We start from the raw sequence: 21,754 nt of genomic DNA, 5'->3' as shown, positions 1-21,754 counted from the left end.
GGTTTTGTGTCCCAGGCGTCTATGCGCGATTTACCGATGGCCCCGGCCACGCATGGGTGTCCCCTACGACTTACTGGCCCCCTTTATTATACATACTGTTTGTCCACAGCTGTAGATGATCGTTGTCTGCCCCCACAGTGAGCGGCCGGGGAGCGGAGGTCCTCCGAGAGAAAAGGGTCAGGGCACGCCTAGGAAGTCCGCTCCTCAGTCGATCCTGCAGCCAAGCAGAGCACGTCCTATCTGGGTTGCCAAAACTGACTCGCAGAAAGATAACTCCACAACCTGTAAGGTTGTAAAGTAGGTATGTTTATTCCACGCGTGGGATCCCTACCCCGCAGACGGTCGCACTTAAAACAGCAATTTCCCTTGATGTTATACAATAACATATTGCCTATTCGTTAAGCGCCTATACATACTCATAACCTGTCCCCGAAAAGGTGGTCCTTTTCCAAGAAGTCCTTTGCATGTGCTCCACCTTCTTCTCCTCCCAGTCGCGCTTGCACAGTGCCTCCTGGTGGTCGTGGGCCAGGGTCTCGGGAGGAAGTAAGTAGTCGTCATCATGCTGAACTCCCATAACCTTCTTTTGGCACATGCTCCTGGAACTTCTCCAAGTCACAGAGTCGGTTTTATCTGGTTTTTAGGCCGCTTCAGTTTCTATTTCTCTATACTTCATTTCCCTTATTCAATACCCTATTGTTAGTTAGTTACATGCCTGCTAACCTCAGTTTCCCATTAATTTCTATAAGCTATTTAATTCCTTGGTTACGTAATTGCTAGGTTTTACCTAGACCCTAGCCCTAAACTACAAGCCCCCCATTTCAAGGACCATTTCCCAAGGGGTCCTATTGACTGACTCCTTGAAGAGCTGGAAGTTGGCTTTCCCTAAAGTTCAGGGTTCTGACTATGCTTCTTGTCTGACTCACATCCCACAGGACTGTGTACTCCACCAGTGCGTGATCACTGCAGCCCAGGCTGCCTCCAATCTTGACATTCCTGTTGAGCTCACTTGCGTTGGCGACCATCAGGTCCAGTGTTGCATCCCCTCGGGTAGGGCTGTCTATTTCATGGCTTAAGAAGTTATCACTGAGGCACTCTAGGAGTCTCCTGGATTGTCTATACCTTTTTGTGCTACTTCTCCAGCAGGTGTCGGGGTGATTGAAATCCCCCAGCAGGGTGAGAGCCCACGATCATGATGCCTCCTGTAGCTGGAGTAGGAATGCTTCGTCAGTAGGCTCCCCTTGATCGGGCAGCCTGTAGTAGACGCCAATCAGTGGCGTCAGTCACTGAGGCACTCTAGGAGTCTCCTGGATTGTCTATACCTTTTTGTGCTACTTCTCCAGCAGGTGTCGGGGTGATTGAAATCCCCCAGCAGGGTGAGAGCCCACGATCATGATGCCTCCTGTAGCTGGAGTAGGAATGCTTCGTCAGTAGGCTCCCCTTGATCGGGCAGCCTGTAGTAGACGCCAATCAGTGGCGTCAGTAGCGCCTCTGTGATAACATATTTAAGAAAGGGTAAAAACCGCTGCGCAACAGCAGCCAGAAGAGAGAGGAGTGAGAATATGCGAGAGAAACAACTCTGCAGACACCAAGGTCAGTGAAGAAGGAGGAAGAGGAGGTGCTATAGGTGCTGGAGCAGAGATTCCCCTACAACCCGTGGAGAAAGGCCATGGTGATGCAGATTGTCCCTCTGCAACTTGTGGAGGTCCACAGTGGAGCAGATATCCACCTGTGGCCTGTGGAGGACCCCACGCTGAAGCAGGTGGATGCACCCAAAGGAGGCTGTGACCCCATGGAGAGCCCATGCTGGAGCAGGTTTGCTGGCAGGACCTCTGGCCCCACAGGGTACCCACACTGGAGCAGTCTGTTCCTTAAGGACTGCGCTCTCTAGAAAGGATCTATGCTGGAGCAGTTCATGAAGAGCTGCAGCCCCTAGAGAGGACCCATGTTGGAAAAGTTTGTGGAGGACTGTCTCCTGTGGGTGACAGGAGAAGAGTGCAGGGGAAGAGTCTGAGAAGGAAGAAGCAACAGAGACAACGGATGATGAACTGACTGCAATCCTCGTTCCTCATCTTCCTGTACTGCTCAGGGGGAGGATGTAGAGAATTCAGGAGTGAAGTTGAGCCTGGGAAGAAGGGAGGGGTGGATGGAAGGTTTTCTTTTTAGATTTGATTTTATTTCTCATTATCCTACTCTGATATGTTTGGCAATACATTAAATTAATTAGCCCATGCTGAGTCTTTTTTGCCTGTGATGGTAACATCCCAGTGATTTCGCTGTCCTTGACCCATGAGCCTTTCGTTATATTTTCTCTCTTCCCCTGTCCACTTGAGGAGGGTGAGTGATACAGTGGCTTGATGGGTACCTGGTGGCTAACCAAGGTGAACCTACCACAATGTCCAAATAATTTAGGTAAGTAATCCAATTCAGGCAGGGAGAGACTAAATGGCTTCCTAGAATGTTTGCAACTCTAAATATTACCAATATAAAGGTTGACTTAAATGATGTTTCTTGAAGAACTGGAACCAATTCTGTGTGAGCAGGCTTCTAACTGACCAAATGCTACTTGCTACCCAGGCACAGAGATTTCTTTACCTCTGTTGTCTCAGGCTCATTTTTTCGGGATCTGTTTTATCTCTTCCTATACTATAAACCTTTTCAATTAGCGACTTGCCTTCAGATTTCAATACAGTGGGGCTTTCCTTTTTTTAGCCCTGCTTCCTATAAAATATAGTTATTTAGAAATAAGTCGTTGCAATATTGATATTTGAGGTTCCTGTATGAGAGTTATCATAGAATCATAGAATGGTTTGGGTTGGAAGGGACCTTAAAGATCATCTAGTTCCAGCCCCCCCTGCCATCATTAACTCCGACCCCCCCCTGCCATGGGCAGGGACACTTCCCACTAGACCAGGCTGTTCAAAGCCTCATCCAATCTGGCCTTGAACACTTCCAAGGAGGGGGTGGCATCCACAACTTCTCTGGACAAGCTGTTCCAGTGTCTCACCACCCTCATAGTGAAGAATTTATTCCTAATGTCCAATCTAAATCTACCCTTTTTCAGTTTAGAGCCATGATCCCTTGTCCTATCGCTACATTCCTTTGTAAGAAGTCCCTTCTCAGCTATCTTGTAGGCTCCCTTCAGGTACCGGAAGTCCTCTGTAAGGTCTCCCTAGAGCCTTCTCTTCTCCAGGCTGAACAACTCCAACTCTCTCAAGTCTGTCCTCCTAGGAGGGGTGCTCCAGCCCTTGGGTCATCTTTGTGGCCCTCCTCTGGACCCGCTCCAACAGCTCTATGTCCTTCTTTTGTTGGGGACTCCAGAACCAGACACAGTACTCCAGGTGAGGTCTCACCAGAGCAGAGTAGAGGGGGAGAATCGCTTCCTTCAACTTGCTGACCGTTCTTCTTTTGATGCAGCCCAGGATACACTGGCTTTTTGGGCTGCAAGCACACATTGCCAGCTCATGTTGAGCTTCTCATCAACCAGCACCCCTAAGTCCTTTTCCTCAGAGCTGCTCTCAGTCCATTCTCCCAGCCTTTATTTGTGCTTGGGATTGCCCTGACCCATGTGCAGAACCTTGCCCTTGGCATTGTTGAACTTCATATGGTTTGCATGGGCCCACCTCTTAAGCCTGTCAAGATTCCTGGCATCCTATCCCTCCAGTGTTTCAACCTCACTGCATAGCTTGGTATTGTCAGTAAACTTGCTGAGGGTGCATTCGATCCCACTGTTTTTGTTGCCGACAAAGATGTTAAACGATTCTGGTCCCAATACTGATCCCTGAGGACCGCTACTCGTTATTGGCCTCCACTTGGACATCGAACTGTTGACGGCAACCATTTGAGTTTGACCATCTAGCCAATTCCTTATCCAGTGAGTGTTCCATCCATCGAATCCATGTCTCTCCAATTTAGAGACCAGGATGTCGTGCAGGACGAGGTTGAACACTTCGTACAAGCCCAAGTAGATGACGTCAATTGCTTTTCCCTTATCCACTGAACCTGTAACTCCATCATAAAAGGCCACCAAATTTGTCAGGTGTGATTTCCCCTTGGTGAAGCCATGTTGTTGCTACCAATCACCTCATCGTTTTCCATGTGCCTTAGCAGAGCCTTCAGGAGGATCTGCTCCTTGATCTTGCCAGGCACAGAGGTGAGACTCACTGGTCTGTAGTTCCCTGGGTCTTCCTTTTTTCCCTTTTTGAAAATGGTGGTTATGCTTCCCCTTTTCCAGTCAGTGGAAACTTCACCAGACTGTCATGACTTTTCAAATATGATGGACAGTGGTTTTGCAACTTTGTCTGCCAGTTCCCTCAGGACCCGTGGATGCATCTCATCAGGTCCCATTGACTTGTGCATCTTCAAGTTTTTTAGATGGTCTTGAACCTGCTCTTCTACAGTCGGTGGATCTTCCTTCTCGCAGTCCCTGCCTTTGCCTTCTGTGACTTGGGTGGTGTGGCTGGAGCCCTTGCCAGTGAAGACTGAGGCAAAAAAGTCGTTCATTACCTCAGCCTTCTCTGTATCCCACATGACCAGATCTCCTGTTTCCTTCTGGAGAGGGCCCATGTCTTCCCTGTTCTTCCTTTTATCACTGATGTACCTGTAGAAGCTTTTCTTGTTGCCCTTGATGTTGCTGGCCAGATTTAATTCTATCAGGGCTTCAGCTTTCCTAAACCGATCCCTGGCTGCTTGGACAACTTCTTAGTTATCCCTCCCAGGCTACCTGTCCTTGCTTCAACCCTCTCTAGAATTTATTCTTGCATCTAAGCGTGTCCTACTGGACAGTTCATCCTTGTTCATCCATGCAAGTCTCCTGGTGTTTTTGCCTGACTTCCTCTTTGTTGGGATGCATCGCTCTTGAGCTTGGAGGAGGTAATCCTTGAATATTAACCAGCTTTCTTTTTACAGTGCTCTACCAAGCAGGTCCCTGAAGAGGCCAAAATATGTGGCTATTCACCATGCAGAGCTACCTAAGAAATATTTTTTGACTGTATGGAGGGGATTGCTAGTTTTGACATGTAAAATGTAACAGTACCATGTCCAAGAAGAAAGGATACTGCTCCTTTCAGTGCCTGCACAAATATGGACTGAATTAACATAACAAGTTGTTGCATCCTCAGCATGTCGGCAACGGATGGTTTCACTGGTATGTGTACTACTACTATGTATTTATTGCGCCATGGGTACATGCCTGACTGAAATGACAGTATAGTCTTTAAGTGGAAGCCAATGATTGTTACTGCCATCTATATAGTTAGTGATCTAGAGATGCAACACTTGACTTTAATTGTACGGATAAAGAATTACATTTTTTCCATTTTCCTTTGGATAAAGAGAAAGTTGAGATAACTTAGTGAAGCTTATGTAGGTTGTATAAAGCGAAACATATTGTACAAGGGGATTAATATAATAAATGTGAGCAAAATAGTTCATCCTTAAATAATAAAAAAATGATATTTCAGTATCCAATTACATAACTGCATTATATTAATTTCTGTTTAGTTCAAGGAAGAAATCTCTAAGCATTTCAAGTCCCACACTGATCAGCTTATTTTGATATTTGCTGGAAAAATTTTAAAAGATCAAGATACTTTGATTCAGCATGAGATTCATGATGGACTCACTGTTCACCTGGTCATCAAAACTCAAAACAGGTAACCTGACTGATGAGCAGTTTTCTTTTTACCTCTAAGTAGTAAAAATATTCTTAATTCCTAGTGTGATAGTCTTTTGTTGGGCAAACCTAGGTTTGACTAAAATGCATTCAAAAGCAGTACAAATACTCCTGCTACCGAACAAGAGAAGCAACCTGAATTCTGTAAGTTTGTGTCCCTAGATATCATACATATGCCATTTGAAAGTCAATGCTATTTTCTAAACTGAGCCATTCCTATTAAATCACTTGAATTAGCTTCTTAGTTACAGGTGGTGAAGAATAACATTCTGAAGACAATCTGAACAGTCCTTGATCTGTTTCACTGCGTGGTAGCACCCATGGTCATGCCCCTGCAGTAGACAGGTGTAATGAGCATACGAGTTGGGCAAGCAGCCTTTAGTGCTTGTACTGGTTTATGATGGAATTAACTCTGTGCAACTACATTGTTACCATGCTCTTACAGTTTTAAAGAATATTGAAATTCTGATATTATTCTTGTGATGAAATAAGACTTCAAATTTGTCGTTCAATGGGGGGTCCTACTAAAGGTGTGGTACGGAATAAGTCCTGTATTGTAGATCTTGTAAGCCTTCTCTTCTTTAAGCCCCAGACATGAAATTAGTACTATTTCCGGGGGTAGGAGTACATCAGAATCCCTAAAGCAAGGTAAGGACTCAGGAAGCTATTCATTGACAGGCATCCCAGGGACAGGATGAAATAATGGTAACAGTTGCAGTGCTACCCATCCGTTTTCTTAATGGTAGAAACTACTGTTCTGAAGAAGTGATGAGATAATAGATGTCTGAGAATCACAGTATAGTTGAGGTTGGAAGGGACCTCTGGAGGTCATCTGGTCAAACACCCTAGAGCCGGTTGCCCAGGACCACATCCAGATGGCTTTTGAACATCTCCAAGGAGGGAGACTCCACAACCTCCCTGGGCAACCTGTTCTAGTGCTCAGTCACCCTCACAGTAAAAAAGTCTTTCCTTATGATCAGACAAGAACCTCCTGTGTTTCAATTTGTGCCGGTTGCCTCTGGTCCTGTCTCTGGGCACAACTGACAAGAGCCTGGCTCCGTCTTCTTCGCACCCTCCTTTCAGGTATTTATATACACTGATGAGATCTCCCCTGAGCCTTCTCTTCTCTAGGCTAAACAGTCCCAGCTCTCTCAGCCTTTCCTCACATGAGAGATGCTCCAGTCCTTTCATCATCTTTGTGGCCCTTCGTTGGACTCTCTCCAGTATGTCCATGTCTTGCTTGTACTGGGGAGCCCAGGACTGGACACAGGGATCCAGGTGTGGCCTCACCAGTGCTGAGTAGAGGGGAAGGATCACCTCCCTCGACCTGCTGGCAACACTCCTCCTAATGCAGCCCAGGATACTGTCACTGAAAAACTGGGGTGAAAATAACTTATCGACACCGACGGGATGCAGATAAGCAGACACTTCTTTATTACAGCCGGGTGCGAAGGGGAATAGTTTCACCAACAACGCACACCTTGCCTGGTGTGTTTACACATTATAAAGGATACATACATGCATATGCATACAATTTCCCATAGCTAATTAAAATAACTCCTCCTAATCCCGATCATGCGCAGTGTTGACAGGAATTGGGTCTGGGGTAGCTCTGTAGCTCCCCACAGACCCCAGACTCAAAAGAGAGAGACCCTCCAACGACCTTGGGTCAAGGACTTGACTAGAAAAGCTGAGGGGCCTGTTTCATATAACAAAGGTTTAAGGCTCCAGCGATCGCTAAAGCAATAAATTTTTCATGCTTGATTCATTTTACAGAATGGGGCATATTTGTTGATCACTGGCTTGGTTGCTTGGTTGCACCTTTAGTAGATGTACGTTCAGATAGATGTACTTTTAGTGGATGTACTTTTTAGATAGATGTACTTCTACTGGATAAAACAAACTGTAACTAAAATAGGTTCATTAGCAGCTTTAACATTTCTAAATCCAAATTCTACCTTTGTTTTTCCTATGTCCATAACAATACTATTAGCTTTCTTTGCTGCAAGGGCACATTGCTGGCTCATGTTCAACCTGGTGTCCACCAGGACCCCCAGGGCCTTTTCTGCCAAGTTGCTTTCCAGATGGTCAGCCTCCATCCTATATTGGTGCCTGGGGTTGTTCCTTCCCAGGTGCAGGACTTTGCACCACTTCCCCTTGTTGAACTTCATGAGGTTCCTGTCAGCCCATTTCTTCAGCCTGTCGAGGTCCCTTTGGATGGCAGCATGACCCTCTGTCCTATCAGCCTCTTCTCCCAGTTCTGAGTCATCAGCAAGCTTGCTGAGGGCATACAGGGTATGTTAAACAGGACTGGACTCAGTATTAACCCCTGGGGTTCACTGCTAGCTCCTGGCCTCCAACTAGACTTTGTTCTACTGATCACCACCCTCTGGATCTGGCCACTCAGCCAGTTTTCCATTCTCGTCATCCAGCCCCTACTTCATCACTTTCTCTATGAGGATGCTATGGGAGACACTGTTCAAAGCCTTTCTGAAGTCAGGTAGACAATATCCACTGCTCTCCCCTCATCTACAGGGCTAGTCGTTTCATCACAGAAGTTAATCAAGTTGGTCAAGCATGACTTCCCCTTAGCGAATCCATGCTGACTACTCGTGATGTCATTTTGTCTCTTTCCTGTGCCTGGAAATGATTTCCAGGATTAGCTGCTCCATCACCTTCCAAGGGATCGAGGTGAGGCTGGCTGGCCTGCAGTTTCCTGGGTCCTCCTCCTTGCCCTTCTTGAAGATAGGAGTGACATTTGCTTTCCTGCAGTCTTCAGACACTTCTGCCAGTCACCATGATGGATCAAAGATTATAAAGAGTGGCCTCGATCTGACATCTGCTGGCTCCCTCAGCACTCATGGGTGCATCCTGTCAGGAAGCCTGGATTTATGTATGTCCAGTTTGCTTAAGTATTCCCTGACCTGATCCTCTTCCACCAAGGGTGCATCTGCCTTGCTCCAGCCTTTTCCCCTGGTCTCAGGGGCCTGGGATTCCTGAAAGCCGTTCTTGCTGGTAAAGACTGAGGCAAAGAAGGCATTCAGTACCTCAGCCTTTTCTGTGTCCTGTGTAGCCAGGTCCCCTGTCTCATTAAGCAGCGGTCCCACGTTTTTCCTAGTCTTCCTTTTGTCACCTATGTACTTATAGAAGCCCTCCTTGTTGCCTTTGACATCCCTGGTCAGATTCAATTCCATTTGGGCTTTAGCTTCCCTAACTTCATCCCCGGATGCTTAGACAATGTCTTTGTATTCCTCCCAGATTACCCGTTCCTACTTCCATCCTCTGTATTCTTCTTTTTTTTCTGTTTGAGCTTGGCCAGGAAGGTCCTTGTTCATCCACACAGGCTTCCTGGCTTTGTTTCCTGATTTATTCATTGAGATGGACCACTCTTGGGCTTGGAGGGGGTGATCCTTGAATATTTACCAGCTTTCTTGGGCCCCTCTTCCCTCCAGGGCTTTATCCTGTGGTACTCTACCAAGAAGTTCTTTGAAGAGTCCAAAGTCTGTTCTCCTGAAGCCCAGGGTTGTGAACCTGCTTTTCACCCTCCTCCCTGCCCTCGGGATCCTGAACTCCACCATTTCATGGTCACTGCAGTCAAGGCTACCTTTGACCTTCACATTCCCAACAAGCCCCTTGTTGTTGGCAAGTATGAGGTCGAGCAGAGCATCTCTCCTTGTTGGCTCCTCTGTCACTTGGAGGAGGAAGTTGTCGTTGATGCACTCCAGGAACCTCCTGGATTGCTTATGCCATGCTGTGTTGTCCCTCCAGGAGATATCATGGTGGTTTAAGTCTTTTTAACTTCAGCATACTAGGTATATTTCAGAAACAAAAGATAGGTCAATGCCCTGAAGAGCGACAATCTATTTTTAGACACCGCTACAAGGATTAGAGTAATAAAAGTAACAAACTCATATAATGTTACTGTAACTTGAAGCCCCCTTTGTATCAGTTACTTGCATTAACCCACATTTTGCAGGAGAAATAGTTTTTGAAATACTGAAGTTTCAAAAGCTCTACTGTAAAAAGTCCAACACAAACTAGGAAGAGTTTAACACACATCCACAAATTTATTTCCCTTGGGCTCCGACAGCTTCCCAGTCTGTGCTGAACTTTGCACGTGTGCACGAGTTACCATTTGACTGGTGTCGTGGTTTATACAGTTGCTCTATCACCCGATGCCTCCTCCCCACCTGGGGAGGGGGGGATTGGGAAAAGGAAAGGAGACTCATGGGTTGAAATAGAAATATATTTTAAAAAATAGTAATAATAAAGACTAATATTAATAACAGTTATAATATAAAATACATAGAGTTTTATGCAACCAATATTGGGGGGGAGTAGGCCTTGGAGTTAGGGCAGTAAACAAGTCCCTCTCGAGATGTCAGCCATGGAGGAGGGAAGAAGAAGGAGCAGGAGGGAGCAAGAGGGCCGTCCCCAGCAAACTCCCCAATTTATAGTGAATGTGATGTTTATGGTATGGGATAATTCTGTTGGACAGCTTGGGTCATCTGCCCTGGCTTTCGCTCCTCCTAGCTTCTGCACTTGGCTAACTCAAAACTGTTTAAGACCTTGATCACTATGGCAACCTGCATACCAGGGCTGGCCACAAAGTGTCTTATCAACTTTGTTCCCATGAAATAGAGTGTTGTAGTCCTTACAAAAATCGGAGTTTTCCTCAACAGAAAACTGACTCTCAAATTCTGTGCCAGTAAACCAGGACAACTGGCAACTATTCAACCACCACTAAGAACTGAACTGTACATCACAGTTTAGGAACCTCTTGTCTGATATTAGTAGTACGCTTTTAAGGATCTGTGGAATAACTGGTTGGCTATATATGTGATGCTTTACTATTTCAAGGAAAACAAACTGACAGGCCCAAAATATAAGCCATTTCCTCTTTAACCACTTCCATCTTCAAATAAACTGCTAATAAAAGCACAGATTTTTCAAAAGCTTTGAATATAGGATATTGTCATACTGCAACAACTTCCCACATATAAGCTACTTGTTTCTGCAACAAAAGTACATATTTATAATGTACACTCAATATCCATGTGTATTTGATCTGGCTGAGATGGAGTTAATTTTGCCCATAGCAGCCCTCATAGTGTTGTGCTTTGTATTGGTAGCTAGAAAGGTGCTGATAACACACCAGTGTTTTGGCTACTGCTGAGCAGTGCTCCCACAGCATCAAGGCTGTCTCTCGGACATTTTCCCCCTGCCTCACCCAGTAGGCTGGGGGTGGGCAAGAGACCCGGAGGAGACATAGCCAGGACAGCTGACTCAGACTGACTAAAGGGATACTCCATACCATATGACTTCATGCACGGCAATAAAAGCTAAGAGAAATGAGGAGGAGGCGGGGGCATTCGTTATTACGACGTTTGTCTTCCGGAGCAACCACTACGCATACTGAAGCCCTACTTCCCGGGAAGTGTCTGGATATCGCCTGCTGATGGGAAGTACAGAATAAATCTTTTGCTTTCCTTTGCTTCCACACGTGGCCTTTGTTTTTGCCTTATTAAGCTGCCTTTATCTTGACCCACCAGGTTTTTTTCCAGCTTATTTTCTCCCACCCCTCCATCCTGCTGTAGAAGGGAGTGATAGATCAGCTTGGTGGGCACCTGGCGTCCAGCCAAGGTCAACCCACCACACCATGCTTAGCAAACACCTTAAGTATTGACCAATGTAAATACTTACCTGTAAGTCTGAAATAACACTAACGTACACGATATTTTTATATTTTAAAAAGGAACATCCCCATTCTCTACTGGCCCTGATCAACCTTAGCACTTTCTGCACATGATGCATTGGTCTTTGGCTGTTTGCACTTTTATCGCAGCAAGCTCAATTGACCTTTCCTTATCAGTGCATTTACAGCAAGTTTCAATCCTCACAGTTTGACCGGCTTTCTCCCTTTAAATTGCCGTTGGTTTATGCTATTTGATCAAAGGCCATAAAGCTACAATAGACTGCTCCAAATCCTTAAAATTACTTTGAAAAAAAAATAATAATGAAGCCACCAATTCCTCAAAGAGTTCCACAGAGTTACTCTAAAGCCAAAAAAACGTTAGCGTTCTTAAGATACCAAAATATTTGTCTTTCCCAACTCTGTATAAAAAAGAGAGACTCGGAAAATGTCTTTGTGTTCTTCCCAGTTACCTGTCCTTGGTTCCACCTTCTGTGTACTTCCTGTTTGAGTTTGGCCAGGAAGACATCTAGAGATAATAGGGTTTTTTTAAATTTTATTGTAGAAATAATAAAAAAGTAATTTAAGATTCCCAAGTATGATACCGTTCCTGTATTAAATGTCATTAATACACAATTGGGGTCAACCTACCACACCTTGTAAAATTTGCAATTTTTTTAACTTGCTTTTTATAGATCACAAGACCATCCAGGTCAACAGACACACACCGCTGGCGGTATTGCTACCACATCAGTATCCAGCAGTAATACCTCAACATCAGCTTCAATAAATAATAGCAACTCTTTTGGCTTCGGTAAGAATATTTGTTAGAAAACATGATGTGTATCTTGGGTATCTTGGTTTCAGGTAAGTATCCCTGGAGCTTTATTCTAAAGTAAAAGGGACTTAAAAATATAAAATTGCTGATTACAAAAATCTGTGGTATTAGTTATAATAAGTTTCTGATCAATAAGTTATCAGAGGCAAGTTGTTTCCTTAAATTTGATGTGCAGAACTTCAGGCTTGTACTGTTTCATCTTCAGTAGTAAGGTGCCACTGATCTCATATTCTGGCACTATAGGTAAATAAACTCCTTCCAGTCTCCTCCTCCTCCTTAACAGTGCATTTGAATTGGCTTGAAGAGAGTATTGAAGTTGGACCCATAACATCATGACTTGGAACAGAAATAACAAAGTTACTCCTGTCCTACAAACCAGTATTTCTCAGGTTCTGAGTCCGATTGCATTATCAGTCTTCTCTTTCAGGAATAGAGACAGAAGTCAAATTATTTTAAAATATTATCTCTTTCCATAGTTACTGGATTTTGTTATTTATGCTCTTTCATTGTTTGCCTTCTTTTTAAAAAACAGAACAAAAACCCCAGAAAAACTATGTTAAGCAATTGCTTTTGTTAGTTGTAAACAGTTCTCCAGACTGACTAGCACCTTCTAAAAATGTGAAACTTTTGTGTTTGCTCAACTCTGCAAAGGAGGAGAATTTAAAGCATTATTCTTGTTGCATCAGCTACTTTTTGTTTAGAATAGGGAGTAGAATAGGGAGCATTGTATTAAGAGATTCCGCATGGTGGTGGTCTGTCTATAAATGATTATTACAAATGTATTGGAAAGTGTTGGGGATTAACCTGAGACCCCAGAACTCAAACATGTCTTGTACCTCAGCTATAGTGAAGCAGAAGAAAAGCTGTTAGAATTGTAACAACTTACATTACAGATGCGGTTTGGATTCCTAGGTGTCCCGTTACATGAAGCAAACTCTTAGTGGATGACTCCTTAACAGCCTTCACACAGAATCACACAGAATATTAGGAGTTGGAAAGGACCTCGAAAGATCATCTAGTCCAACCCCCCTGCCAGAGCAGGATCACCTAGAGTAGGTCACACAGGAACGCATCCAGGCGGGTCTTGAATGTCTTGAGGGAAGGAGACTCCACAACCTCTCTGGGCAGCCTGTTCCAGTGCTCTGTCACCCTTACAGTAAAAAAGTTTTTCCTCATGTTCAGGTTGAACCTCCTATGCTCCAGCTTGCACCCATTGCCCCTTGTCCTATCATTGGACATCACTGAGAAGAGCCTGGCTCCTTCCTCCTGACACTCACCATGCAAAGATAGAATTTCCATTGAGTTTCATTATTTTGAAGTGTGGGTTATGTTTATGTATTTTGTACTTAGAAAGAACCTGGATGTATTTAGAAATATACTAGAAGCTGAAAGTTTAATTTTTTTTCTTTCCTCTTAAAGGTGGCCTTGGAGGTTTGGCAGGCCTCAGTAGCCTGGGCTTAAATGCATCAAACTTTTCAGAGTTACAGAGTCAGATGCAACGACAACTTATGTCCAACCCAGAAATGATGGTTCAGATAATGGAAAATCCATTTGTTCAGAGCATGCTTTCAAATCCTGACCTGATGAGGCAGTTAATTATGGCTAACCCTCAAATGCAGCAACTGATACAGAGAAATCCAGAAATCAGTCACATGCTGAATAATCCAGATATAATGAGACAGGTATGTAGAAAGATCTCTAAGTTCATGACCTTTGATTATACTGTAACTGTGAACAAAAGAGCAAGAATTGGACATGCTTAGATGAGTGCTGAAATATTGTTGAGGAATTTAGGCTTGTTAGACAATCTGTAAAAGGTCACTAGGAAGCTGATGTTTTTATTTCTAGCTGCTGGTGTCTGAAATAAGCTGTTAATTAAAAAAAAAAAAAGCAGCACGGTTTTGAAAGATGCTGAAGACTCTATAATCATATCTTCCAAATTTAGAATTGGATGCCACTTGAAATCTTCTGTTGTCTAGTCAACAGTGAGTGTACTATAAAGTAATAATTCTCCAAAATACTGCTTATTTCCAGTTTAAGTAGCTGTGGGTACTTCTGATTGCTTCTGAAGTTACATGTTATGTAAGGTATGCCTTATGTGGCAGAAGGCATCAAGAAACAAATGGAGGCTTTGGAAAATTAAGGTATTTATTTTTCAAGCTCATGTTATAAGCTGCATGCTGTACTGATGTTAGAAATGGTAGAAATATACTCTGTTGAGAAGAGACAAGAAAGAACAGGATGGTACATTCAAGGGTTTATTCTTCTGTTTAGTCAATGCTTTCTGACTCAGCTTGTATACTGACAGTTGTGGCAGAATGTTGACTAAATATAAAATTCTATTGACTCCCCTCCCACTAAGCTGACGTCTTGATTTGGCTTTAAACCTAATCTCAAATGGAGTTAGACATTAGTAACCGAGATACTGTTACATGCTGATGTTTTCACTTTAGAATGGATTTTTAAATTAATACAAATTAAATGTTCTACTTCATTAGACGCTAGAACTTGCTAGAAACCCTGCAATGATGCAGGAAATGATGCGAAACCAAGACCGAGCCTTGAGTAACCTTGAAAGTATACCAGGTGGCTACAATGCCTTGCGACGCCTGTACACAGATATTCAGGAGCCAATGTTAAATGCAGCACAGGAACAGGTGAGAAATAATTGTAGGGGCCACTGAAAATAAACGTTTTTGTGTTTGTTTTTTTCAAAAATGAAAGAAGATAAATAATGTAACTTTTCAAATGTGTACTTGACAAAACTTAATTTCTTGAAGCTTGAAGTCAATGTGTGGCTTGTTCCTATGCTCTTTTAAACTTGAAGGAATAAAGATTTTTTGTGAGTTTGATATGCTATTTTAACATTAATAATTTTTTCTTATATCTATTCTAAATGGATTTAATTTACTTCTTGGACTTATAAAATTCCTGAGGTCCAGAAAAAATTAAGAGTGTGTTTAGTAACTTGGAACCTAAGATGGGAAGAAAAAAGGCTTTGAAATTTTTCTAAGTTGGAAACCACTATGCAAGATATAACATTACTGTGATCAAAGTACTAGTATAGTAGCAAACACTACATTTAAAATGAGGTGTGATTAATATTTATTTTTTTTTGGTTGGAGATAATATCTCTTTCAGAGTTTGTATTTTTCAGAATATTTTCAATGGCTTATTTTAGGACAGCGATTATAGTTGATGAAGAGCCATCAACATTTATCTTCATGTGTAATTTTGAAAAGGTAATTTGCCATTTCTAGCAGACTTAAAAATAGTTGACTAATAGATGATATGTGTTTTTCTCCTTCTGTAGCTTGGAGGCAACCCATTTGCTTCCTTAGTAAACAATGCATCATCAGGAGGGGACAGTCAGCCATCTCGTACAGAAAATAGAGATCCTTTACCAAATCCCTGGGCTCCTCAGTCCAGCTCTCAGAGTTCCGCAAGTACCAGCACCAGTGGTGAGAGCAGTGGCAGTAGTAATGTCGGAAATAGCACCTCTGCTAGTACGGGACAGAGCTCAGATTTGGGACCTGGACTAGGAGGTGTGTCTGTTATTGCAATTGTATATATTTGCAAATATTCAGGACTTTGCTGAAATGATTCTGTTATTAGAAAGAAATGTTTTGATTCAAAGTGTCTATTGCCATTTATTTCCATAGAGCATCTGACTAGTATCGAAGTCCTCTGTAGAAAAAAAACCATGAAAAGTAAACCTGGAGTACTAACAATACTTGTGGTGTACTGCCCTAAAATAACAAAAGTAGGGAATCTGTAGATGAATGATAATATTTCTTTCTGTTTGGAGACAAACATGAAAACAGCTAAAAATGCAGATACTTTAGCAGGACTGCTTGTTGGACATGACCTCTGGCTTCACTTGTTTCTAGGACAGACGCATCCACCACATTGGGATGTACTTAAGGGGCTAAAGCTCATTAAAAAAAACCAAACCAAACCACAAAAAAGCCCCCCAAAACCAAAACAAACCACACAGTTATATCTCAGTTCTGTGCCGTCTAATTTAATTTTATTCTAGTCAAGATTTTTATTAAAGTGACTTTTTTCTTCTTTTTTCTCTCTCTCTCTCTCTTTTTTTTTTTTAAGTTGGTATGTTCAACTCACCAGGAATGCAGAGCTTGTTACAGCAGATAACAGAAAATCCACAACTTATGCAAAATATGTTGTCTGCACCCTATATGAGAAGCATGATGCAGTCATTGAGCCAGAATCCTGATCTTGCAGTACAGGTAAACGCTTTTGTTTTAGCAATGTGTTCTGTGCACTGAAGTGAAAAAAGGAGTGCTCAGAGGGTCATTGGGTCAGTTTTCTGTAAAAGCAACTCTAAATATCAGTGTAATTGTGCCAAAGTCTCAACAATAACTTGTCTGTTGTGAATGGTCCAATTTTTAAAGTATGCTAATGCCTGACTTATTGAAATTATTACCTAGTTACCTTTAGCAATCTGAAGTTTCTTCAATTTGTAGTTGGACATCATGTCAGGCATTTTCTTGTAACAACTTTTAAGTTTGTGTATGTTTCATACAGCCCTATAATTTTGTGGCCTAGCATAAGAACCAGTTAAACAAAACAAATGCTTTGATTATTTACTAGCAGATCTACCTTAACTTATAAATACCCACCCTACCTTGGGAGGACAGAAGTGGAGGGGAAGGAGTTGGTGCCATATCTAGCTGTTATTCTGGTTTTCATTTCTCATCTGTGATCCTTGCTCACAGTAAAAGTGCTGATACTTACTGCTGTTTTATGAATGGTATTGTAGAAGTGCTTTCCAATTTTACTTACAGCAATAATATCCAAAGTCAAATCTTGAACTGAGATAGTATTATTATCTTTTGTATATTAAATACTCAACTGGAAAATATCCCAGGCTTTTTGCAGATTATGTTTACACAGAAACCATCACATCTGTAGTGGAGGCTGACCAGAAAAAGCTTTTCTTGTTACATAAATGAGATTTCTTTGACAAGGTTCTGGAAAGGATTCACCTCAGAAGTTTAAGATACACCCTCTCCAAAAGAAACCCCACACCCAAAATTACAACCCCCCCCCCCCCCAAAAAAAAACAACCAACAAACAAAAAAACCCAAAACCAACCCAACTCCACACCACCAATGATTTCAGTCAATTCTCAGGCTGGTGGTTCATTGTTTCAGAACAAATTTTGGCCAAAGGAGAAGATGGAGATAATGACTCTGAGGTTATCATAGACTACTATCTTGTTATCTGATTCATATGTGGTAAATAGTTGTCTTAAAATCCACTCTGGTATTTACTTTTTGATCTACTGCTTGATCTATGGTGTTAAATATTTTTGACCCGTAGATGATGTTGAATAATCCTTTATTTGCTGGAAATCCTCAACTTCAAGAGCAAATGAGACAACAGCTTCCTATTTTCCTTCAACAAGTAAGATGAGATACTAAGTGTTGTTAATAAATATCTGAAATTCAGTGAGCAATTTTTGCAATAAACTGGTGACTTTCCTTGATTTCATTTAAAGCTAGATTCTGTTATGTGTATTCTCGTTAGCTTTAGACACTGAGTTGCATTATCCCTTGATAATTAAATGCTTGATTTATCTCTCCATCCCTTTCAAAAGTTAAATCTGGCTTTTAGATGTTTTTGTCTGTGATTAGCACAACTGCTTTGACTCGCTGTTGTGTCTTTGCTTAGAAAAAATTACTTGTTCCTACTGCACACCAGCCAGAGAAAACCTGTTTCCTACGTGATTTCTTTTGCAAATTAAAGAAAAAAAAAGATGATTACTTTTCCTGCTACTAAGATAAGCTTTTACGGTACTTTTCTCATAGCTCCTCCACCCTGCCCTGAATATTTGGGGCAAAGCGACCTTAAGAGCATGCCTTGAAAGAGGCAAGTCATAAGCTAACTCAGAAAAAGTGGAGTGAGTTCTGAAGATACTTGCCTGTAAAGACTGCCTTATCACCAGCTTTCCCTCTTATACTGTCGTGGTTGCAGCCCCGGTATTTGCTTTATCTTAACTGTCACAGTGTATGCTAGAACTGTGTCCTTTAAATAGGACTAAGCAAACTTTTTAGGAATTTAATCCAGTGCATGAGTTCCATCATTAGGCAGTCCTTGCAAATCAAAGTAAATGTGCATTGCCAGGTACTCATTGCATGTAGGCAGTGTTATGAGTAAAATAAATAACAACATGAATTTCATGCCATTAATGTTTGCCCAGTGCTCCAATCTACCTAGATCTCTCTGCAAGGCCTCTTGTCCCTCAAGAGAGTCAACAGCACCTCCCACTTTAGTGTCATAGGCAAACTTGGTAATGGTGCGTTCAACTCCTGCATCCAGATCATTGATAAAAATATCAAACAGAACTGGCCCTAGAATTGAGCTCTTAGGAACACTACTGGTGACCGGTCACCATCCAGATGTAGCCCCATTCACTACAACCCTTTGAGCCTTGCCGTTCAGCCAGTTCTTCAGCCAGTGCACCGTGTACCTGTTCATCTCAGAGTTGGACAACTTGTCCAGAAGGATGCTGTGAGGGACAGTATCAAAAGCCTTCCTAAAATCCAGAAAAACTACATCCACTGACCTTATTGTAGAAGGATATCAAATTAGTTAGACAGGACTTTTCCTTCCTGAACTCACGTTGACTGTGCCTGATGATTGCATTGTCCTTTAAATGTCTTTCAGTAGCACCCAGTATGATCTTCTCCATAATTTTTCCAGGTACTGAGATTAGACTAACAGGTCTGTAGTTTCCTGGGTCTTCCCTCATGCCCTTCTTGTGATTTGGAGTAATGCTGATTATCTTCCAGTTAGCGGGGATCTCCTCAGACTCCCAAGACCTTTGGTAGATGATTGAGAGGGGCCCTGCTATAACATCCGCTAGCTCCTTCAGTATTTTGGGATGAATCCCATCTAGCCCCAATGGACTTGTGAACATTCGGCTTGTACAGCCGATCCCTTACAATTTCCGTGTCCACAAATGGAAAGTCACTGTTCCCACAGTCATGGTCCTCCAACTCAGAGGACCGGGCAGCCCAAGGTCAATCAGTATTATTAAAGACTGGGAGGAAAAATAAAAAAAAAACAACTAACAAAAAAACCCAAAACAAACAAACAAAAAACCAAAACAAAAAAAACAAACAAAAAACCCATCTTCGACAAGTATTGGTCCAATGTTTTCCTTGGACCTCCTCTTGCTATTAAAATACTTTAAAGGAGCCTTTCTTTTTGTCTGACACAACACTGCTCAGATTCAGCTCTAGTTGAGCTTTGGCCTTCCATGTCTTCTCCCTGCATATACGAACCAGACTTCTGTAATCTTCCTGTGAAGCCTGACCTTGCTTCTAGAGATCATATAATTTCTTTTTCCTCTTGAGCTCCACAAGGAGTCCCCTGTTCAGCCAAGCTGATCTTCTGCCTGGTTTGCCTGACTTACGACACGATGGGATTGCCTGTGCTATTAAAAGGTGGTTCTTAAAAACTGACCAGCACTCATGGACCCCTAAGCCCTCAAAGGCAGATTCCCAGGGGACACTGCTAAGTAGCTTCCTGAGTAGCTTAAAGTTTACTCTCTTGAAATCCAGGATAGCAACCCTGCTGATCTTTTTTGTCTCATTACACTGAAAATTTTAAACTTGTGATCCCTGTGGCCAAGACAGCCACCTACCATCACATCTCCCACGAGTCCTTCTCTATTCACAGACAGCAAGTCTAGGAGGGCATCTTTCCTCATTGGCTCACTGAGTACTTGTGACAAGAAGTTATCTTCCACAAACTTCAAGAATTTCTCAGACTTGCTCATCTCAGCAATTACGGTATTCCTTGTTGATGTCTGAGAAGTTGAAATCTCCCATAAGGACAAGGGCTACCAATCCAGAGATTTCTCCTAATTGCCTACAGAATAACTCATCAGCGCTAACATCCTGGCTGGCCGATCGGTAGTAGACACCCACTATGACATCTGCTTTGTTTGCCGTCCCCCTAATCTTCACCCAGATGCTCTTAATGTGTTTGTGTCTCTTTACATCACTACCACCTTGGGGTTTATCTGCACAGCTAGTTCTCTGCTGTCTTCTCCATGTTAGGTCAGTTGATCAACAACATTAACAGATGAAGTAAACTGGAGAAATACCTGGATGTTCTCAGAATATTGACAGTATCGCAGTCCGTACTTCCTCACTCATCTGTTCTCATTATATTATGGGACTGGGTTATGGAAACAATGAAATGTTTCTCTGTATAATCAAAAGCACTTGCAATAAATGGCCAGCTGATCAGCACAACTAGAAAAAGACATCTGTGAGCTACGCTTTCTACTTCTTTTACATAAGTTTTACTGAGAATTGTTCTACTCTACAGCTGGAATTAGAACCTTTAATAGAGATCCAAGTCACCTAAGTGCTCAGAGGATCATTGGGTCAGTTTTCTGTAAAAGCAACTCTAAATATCAGACAGTTAGTCATGGCTTAATGGTTATTCTCTTAAACAAATAATCACAGCAGCTTAGTTCAGTGAATCTAAAATGCTTTTCTCCTTTGAAGATTTGGCTAAATTTCACCAGCTATTCATTTAGTTATTCTTCTCTGACTCTTAGCTATCGCAAAGATACAAATCCAAGAGACAAACGGAGTGTGTTTAAAAACTTGCTGCGCTCAAGCCTCATTACACACTCATATTTCAGGAATCAACCTGTTGACAGAGTCAACGTTTGATATTTGTGCCCCATTCTGCTCCTCTGTTTTGCACCAGAGGAAGATTAACCTTCATTTGTGCAGTTCTTTGAATAAAAAATGTTTTTTGCAGCAGAAGGATTTTGGTCTGGTTACCAAGTGAAGGCTGCTGAGACTAATCAGCCAGTCTGCTATTTGAAGCAGGACTGGCTATCATGACTTCTAACTGAAACAAATAAATTGTCACTTACATGTGGCATCTATAAGCAGAGGTGAGCATAAGTTTTTGAGTTTGTATCTAAAATAGTCTGGTTTTTAGATGTTTAATTTAAGAAATTAAAAGTGTATGTCTTTTATCTGTGGTTGCAAAAGCCAGTTTTTAGTTAAATTTGCAGTGTAATGAGGGTATTTGTATATTATGTGTTTGCTATTGGGTTGGCCAAAAAGTAATTGCATTTTTTTTAATAGATGGACATACATGTCTTGAAAAGTAACTAACTTCATTTTAAAATGCAAATTCATTATATAACTTGACAGCTGGAAAAAAATGCTGTGCGACATCATAAAAAGTTATGTGATGTGTATGGTGAAGATGCCTTAAAACTATGGCAGTGTCAGTATTGGTTTGCTGTATTTCGGTCCAGAGATTTTGATGTTAAAGATGCACCATGCTCAGGAAGGCAAATCGAAGTTAATAACGACAAAATAAAGGCATTGATCGAATCCAATCGGTGTTTAACGACATGAGAAATTGCCAGTAATCTTAATGTGCAGAAATCGAGCGTCGGAAACCATTTAAAACAACTTGGATACATTAGGAAACTCGATATTTGGGTACCACATGAGCTCAAAGAAATTCTCTCACTAAGCGCTTT

At 42.1% G+C, this 21,754-nt stretch overlaps 1 protein-coding gene across 1 annotated transcript; it reads left to right on the top strand.

Moving 5' to 3' along the window:
• The first annotated feature begins 5,176 nt into the window (after window positions 1–5,176).
• On the top strand, window positions 5,177–17,640 carry LOC104546348 (ubiquilin-1-like). Its single transcript, XM_010191715.1, has 8 exons — window positions 5,177–5,203; window positions 5,500–5,651; window positions 12,059–12,177; window positions 13,621–13,883; window positions 14,700–14,858; window positions 15,515–15,746; window positions 16,309–16,451; window positions 17,548–17,640. The coding sequence occupies exons 1-8, from the start codon at window positions 5,177–5,179 to the stop codon at window positions 17,638–17,640; spliced, it is 1,188 nt and encodes a 395-aa protein (XP_010190017.1).
• Window positions 17,641–21,754: the final 4,114 nt, after the last annotated feature.

Source organism: Mesitornis unicolor, unplaced genomic scaffold (assembly GCF_000695765.1).
Source record: "Mesitornis unicolor isolate BGI_N332 unplaced genomic scaffold, ASM69576v1 scaffold3279, whole genome shotgun sequence".
NCBI lineage: Eukaryota > Metazoa > Chordata > Aves > Mesitornithiformes > Mesitornithidae > Mesitornis > Mesitornis unicolor.
Note: the sequence above shows the minus strand (reverse complement) of the source record. Positions and strands in the feature narration are given on the sequence as shown.